The sequence below is a fragment of the Berghia stephanieae genome, chromosome 7 (genome assembly GCF_034508935.2).
Source record: "Berghia stephanieae isolate SIO BIC M18660-M18661 chromosome 7, UCSD_Bste_1.3, whole genome shotgun sequence".
In the NCBI taxonomy this organism is placed as follows: domain Eukaryota; kingdom Metazoa; phylum Mollusca; class Gastropoda; order Nudibranchia; family Aeolidiidae; genus Berghia; species Berghia stephanieae.
Window position 1 is genome coordinate 15,805,004 of NC_088366.1, and position 6,941 is coordinate 15,811,944.

At 35.3% G+C, this 6,941-nt stretch overlaps 1 protein-coding gene across 1 annotated transcript in view; it reads left to right on the forward strand.

The window, feature by feature from the left end:
• The window catches only part of LOC144976779 (uncharacterized), a 12,133-nt gene extending 9,984 nt beyond the window's left edge, over nt 1-2,149 (forward strand). The window contains exon 3 of the mRNA XM_078921206.1: nt 1-2,149. This exon is cut by the window's left edge and continues 1,575 nt beyond it. Within this exon, the coding sequence (XP_078777332.1) occupies nt 1-1,808 (1,808 nt within the window). The 3' untranslated portion in view covers nt 1,809-2,149.
• The last annotated feature ends 4,792 nt before the right edge of the window (nt 2,150-6,941 follow it).

A 6,941-nucleotide genomic window follows, 5' to 3' on the forward strand; every position in this document is an offset into this window, starting at 1 on the left:
ACGAACGTGAATTAAATTCGCCTTGTGAAAGTGAGACTGCGCACGACAGCTTTGATGAATCGGTGTTAAAAAAAGACGATGACGAATCGGACAGGACGAAATCTTCACCTCGAAAACGAAGTTGTAATGACAGCGGGTATATATCTCCTCGTTCCACACATCAGACTTCTGACGTCAGTGACTACGATTTCAGCAATGAGGATGCCGACGATGAATACACAAATATCACGACAAATTTGAAGAGAAATAACAATAACAATAAGAATAATGTTCTTAATAAAGAAGACAATGGTAACAATAATGAAATCCAAACCGATGATTGCAAAAGTGATTTTGAAGATGAAATTCTCATGTCTCCTTTCATGAAGAAGCGTAAACTCTCAGAGACTGATTATAAAGGCAAACACCAAGGATACGATTTCCGGTGTCAAAGCACAAACAATGCCCCAGTTAATTCAAATAACAATATGAAAGATTACACCGAGGCACGGAGCCACATGCCCAATCCCACTCCGTTACAATTTATTAACTCCCCTTTGACATCTAATCCTAACGTGCCCATCGCAGAGAAGCTATCACCAAACAGCAAGTTGGGTCATCATTACAAGTTTTATTCTCAAAAGTCTCCGGAAGAACTTCTTAAAATTCCCGAACTTTTTCACCCCACCCATGCGCCTGTTAGAAACACGAATCAACAAGCGACCATATTCGCCCAACATTATTTTAGATTACTCCAACAAGCAAACATCCTGTACCCTTCTCTTCAATCTCCACTGCGGGCAGCAGGCAATTTTGCTCAAACACCGATGTCAACATCCATGATTCGGCCAGGATTTTCCCAACCAAATTTATCCCCACTTGCTTATTTGAACTCAGCGTATTCCAAAAAGCTATTTCCTGCTCCAACAATGTTGACGTCACCACAAGCTGTCAATTACATATCGAATTCAGCAAGATTACACCCGCTCTCAGCATTCGTTAACCCAGAATCAATTAATAACAACAAAACAAACTCTTCTCCTAATCCAAGCTTCAAACCTTTTGAACTTACAATTCCAACTCCACCATTTGATCAAACGTCCATGCCTACGTATCCATACCCAACCCCCTCCTCCCTCACCCCGCCCTCTCCTAGTCTCATGTCTCCAACCTCCTCCTCTTCATCGTCCTCATCCACAGCTATAACTCAACGCCCACACCCAAAATTTTACACATGTCTCAGTTCTCCACATAAATTGACGACACTCTCTAGCGACGATCTCCAGAACTCGAATAGATCCTCTAACATGAAACGAAGGCAAAGAGAAAACATATCTACAGTCAATTCTCCATCATCCGACAATCCCTCAATGGGCAGCAACACAGATCAAATTCGATTTACATGTGAATGTTGCAACAAAACATATTCTACCTTAAGTGGTTTAAGTAAGCACAAGCAATTCCATTGTTCTACCAATGTGAAAAAGGAGTTCTCTTGCAAACATTGTGATAAAACCTATGCTAGTCTCGGCGCGCTCAAGATGCACATTCGTACTCATACACTCCCTTGCAAATGTCACGTGTGCGGCAAGGCGTTCTCAAGGCCGTGGCTGCTTCAAGGTCATATCCGAACGCACACGGGTGAGAAACCGTTCCAGTGTAGTCATTGTGGTCGTGCGTTCGCCGACAGGTCTAATTTGAGAGCTCACTTACAAACTCACGCGGATGTGAAGAAATATAGTTGTCGTACATGTAGCAAAACCTTCTCTCGAATGTCTTTATTGACTAAACACGAAGACGGTTGTACGCATGGCTCTGAGATTGTATGAAAACATCAAACTATCAAACATAACAACAACAGCAACAGCAATAGCAGAAACAACAACAACAACAACAAAACAATAAAATAATAAATCAAAGAAACAAAAAATAGAAAGAAATAAACGAGGTTAAGGTTGTCAGATTGTTTATTTCACGCATTTATACGTTTGGTTACACAATACTGTTGTACAACTATAGCTGACCAGATTTATGTCTTACCAAATGTAGATAATGTTGAAATTGTCCAAATGATATTCCTTGTCCTTATGTCAATATAAAGCAAATGTTTGCCTTTGTTTTAAAGGTACTTTTCTTTGTACATAGATATTTATAATGAAAAAAAAAGAAACTTATACAAATCATGAATTGTGTTCCCGACTCGCATATCTCATAATTTATTTCCATGAGCTCATACTGAAACATTTCGACATTGCGATGCCATTTCTGTTTACAACCAATGTAACATTTTCAGAGAGCCGTGAAAAATTCTATAGGGCTTGTTACGTTGTTTCCAAATTTATTACTTTTAAAATGGGCGCAATTGTTTATATTCTTTCGTGATATGTTTTGAGAATCTCCAAACCGATATCAATATTATTCAAAGGTTAATGTGATGAACTATACATGACATTAAATATACAATTTGATTTTTTTTTTACTGATCATAACATGATAATATAGAATTTATCTATATAAAGTTTAAGCTTCTACATTTAAAACAGTTATATTTGTTTGAGCGAAATTCTATTGACTTATTATCTTTGCTCGATTATGAAGCTACATTATTTAGTAAGAGATTAGATAGTATTAAGAAGTTGCATGGATTAACTGGGTCTTTGCTTTATAAAATCTTTGATAGCATGTACTTTTGAATAGGTTCCTCTCTCTCTCTCTCTCTCTCACTCTCTCTCTCTCTCTTTATCTATCTCTCCCATCTTTCTCTCTCTCCCTACCACCTCTCTCTCTCTCTCTCTCTCTCTCTCTCTCTTATATATATATATATATATATATATATATATATATATATATATATATATATATATATATATGAGTGTATTTATTTCCTTTTGTTGGAGCGGGAGTTAGTGTGTGATGATTCATTGTACCGATTTTAAGACATAATATGTTTTGTGCAATTTTTAACCTTGACGTCAATTCAAAACGCGTTGTTCATCAAATTTAAAAGCGACAAGAACTACATCATCACAGATATTGACGTCCGAGGCATGAGGATTCAAAAGTTTATCACACACCAAAATCTTGTTGTTTTTATCAATAAGATATAACATTTTCCCTGATCATCATCATCATCATCATCATCATCATCATCATCATCATCATCATCATCATCATTATCACCAAATCATCAATTCCCCTCCTCTCCCCCCCTCCTCCTCCACCACCTCCTCCTCTTCCTCCTCTCTCTCCTCCTTCATCTTCTTCTTCTTCTTTTTCTTCTTTTTCTTCTTCTTCTTCCTTTCTCTCTTGACAAAAACCTACTACTACTACTACTACTACTACTACTACTACTACTACTACTACTACTACTACTACTACTACTACTACTACTACTACTACTACTACTACTACTAGCAATTCTCCTCTTCTCCCCCCCTCCTCCTCCACCACCTCCTCCTCTTCCTCCTCTTCCTCTTCCTTCATCATCTTCTTCTTCTTTTTCTTCTTTTTCTTCTTCTTCTTCCTTTCTCTCTTGACAAAAACCTACTACTACTACTACTACTACTACTACTACTACTACTACTACTACTACTACTACTACTACTACTACTACTACTACTACTACTAACTACTACTATACTAATATATATATACTATATACATATATATATATATATATATATATATATGTGCTGTCTGTTTTGTTAAAAAAATATCTGCCAGCCAGATAAAACGTACCGACACACAAAGTATGTCTTACCCTAAACGTTTATAGTCTGATTGTATAATTTAGTGAGAACTAATCATTAAAATGGTTGTCTAAAAACAGTAACACTGAGCTGAGTGACGTTGATTTCGTTCCCTCTCTCTCTCTCTCTCTCTCTCTCTCTCTCTCTCTCTCTCTCTCTCTAAGAATTTGCGTCCACCAGTAATAGAAAACCTACCCGTTAGCGAATATTATAAAATAACAGACATTGTTCTCTTAGCTTTCTGTTACTAATAATGTTGTATAGTTATAGTCAGTCTTAGATTTTTCTTCTTTCATACTGCTGGGGCGATTATAACTTATTGTACACAGTGAATAAAGAATATATCAATGTACAGATATTTCTTTATTTAATAAACCTAATGATGCAACTAATTGATCAACAATTGAGATCTCAATATATTCAATATCATATCATATTATTAAATTATATTATGGATTGGTGAAAAATGATAATACGCAACCCATTGTTTCAAACCGGTTTTACGTACCTACTTAGTTATTCCCCTTTTGTGCTTCATAAACACATGAAGTCAACAGTTGGGAGCGCCAGTGACTTCCGTCTTCCGCCAGCTTCCGAACTTGACCCCCAGGTCCAACCGAAAGATGTCATCTTCTCTTAATTTTCACCGATTCTCTCAAGTAGAAAACGGTAAGGGCTGCCTGAAGCCGGTGATCGTAAAATACTAACGGAAGAGTGAAAATGGAAAGGCTTCGTATGGGAACAAAACAGACAATGGACGTTTCGGGTAAACACCCTTCATCAGCACAACAATACACAAATAAACGTGGAAAACAAATAAAATATAATGAAAAATAACTTGTATCGTCTGTTCCATTTTCATTCTTTCGTTAGTATTTCACCGATTCTCTCCTAGTTTCGAGTGGTCTTTCCCTATTGCGATTACTCACTCACACTCACTCAATCCTCTCCGGCCTGCTACTGGCACGTGAGGCGATGCAAGGGATCTCCACCTGGTCCTGTCAGCGATTACCCTTACTTTTATTTAACTTTTTTTCCTGTTTAACTCTCTCCTTACTGAACAATCTCAGCATTTTCCCAAAATGTCAGGCTGACTCAGCAGAAAAATTCATTTTTTAAAACTCACACAATCTCTCTATAAAACAACTTTATGTTCTTATTGATCAAACAAAGATCATTCTTCAAAGTTTGATTGATGTACAAAATAAGTTTTAATAAGAAAAATGTATATTGAGTCGTAACAAATGTGACGATTTTGCTGTAGGTGGTAAGGAGAGGGTTAAGGGAATGGATTTAATTTCCAACTATCCCATCCTGACATAAAACCGTTTTGAGATGAAGGGCCACATATTAATATGTTCATATTGCTTTGTATTCATTACAATCGCCGTGTAGTCATATATATATATATATATATATATATATATATATATATATATATATATATATTGTGTATATATATATATATATATTTATATATATATATATATATATATATATATATATATATATATATATATATATATATATATATGCAGGTCTGACATCCGAACCCACTTATGGGCCTAGTTTAACATTGTTGTAATGGACAACAATATTTAATTTTGCGTCATTTTTTGAGATTTCCATTACAACAATGAATGAGCCCATATGGAATTGGGTTATCAGACCTGCACATAAGTGCACGTCCGGCGATTATAATTATTCATATTTATTGTTTATAATAATATTAGACTTTAGTCTTCTAGTCACTTTTATTGACCATTCATTCCTGTGTTTTATTCTCCGACACACTTTTAAAAAATATAATTATACATATAGATATATTTTTGTTGTTGTATTTATCATTTGAAAAACACAGTAGATGATAATATATTCGGCTAAAAGTAAACATATGTAGATGTTTGTAGGACACAGTGCCAGACACAGCAAGCACAATGAAATGTACAAGAAAAAGAAACATTCCAATAAATCAGCCAGCCTCTTATGAAAAATTCATTCTCTAATTGGATTCAATAGTCTGATGTCACGTCGCCCAGCAACGGCGGCCATCGTGGTTCTAAACAAAGAAAATCAATACTTTTTATTCTTCATGCTGGCTAGAACTTTTCCTATGTCTTGTGACCAGAAAGTGTAAAAGTCAAAACATGATCAGATTTATAATGGTTTTTTTTTTTTCACCTCTGGATACGCTTTTATGCTCGTCGGAGAAATATTTCACAAGGGCGTCCGCTATTGTTCCGATAGTTTTGAGCCAGTTACTAAGTTACCATGCGTCATTACGAGGGAAGTGACGTTACGACTGTTGAAGCGTATTGTTGACAATGAAATGTATTTATTTTAGCACCTAAAACACTAATTCTCTCAGTTTACACAAGTATTCTATGTATTCCTCCCTTTTTACCATTCCGTAACTTGGAACTTATTGCCATGTTTATTTGGTGAAAATATTGTCAGCTGGATTATTTACTTATTTTTCATGTGTAGAGAGTAATATTTAATAGATATGTGTTTTAGATCCTCTGCACAAAGACTAGATATAATAAATTCATCATTTTGTACTGTTCTCCCGAGACTAAAACGATACTATTTCGACAAAAACTCTCTCTCTCTCTCTCTCTCTCTCTCTCTCTCTCTCTCTCTCTCTGTCATACATACAGATACACTCATTCTCTCTCTCTCTCATACACACACTACTTTCTCCCATATATATATATATATATATATATATATATATATATATATATATATATATACACGCACGCTCTCTCTCTCTCTCTCTCTCTCTCTCTCTCTCTCTCTCTCTCTCATAGACACATACACACACTCTCTCTCTACCTTTATCATTTGTTCTTAATAATTGATTAAACGGATTTAACATTGTATCTACGCAAAATACTCAGTGACAGGGTCCTGTCCAGAGAGTAGACAACAGTTGTTTCTATCTTTATAGCGCCCCAGAAATAATGATATACACCGGCTCTTATGAATGTGTCGAATATGTCGGGTCTCGATATGAATCGTAAAATCGATAATAATACACTAGTTATGCTAATTTAAATCGATATTTTGTTTATTTGCTGGTGTAAGTGTCACATATCATTAGTATTAAAATTACTTTTATTGCAATGAATAAATATTGACAATGTGATGATTTACCTTTTATTTGTTCAGTTTGTTTTATTCCATTACTTGGGTAAATAACAAATGTTA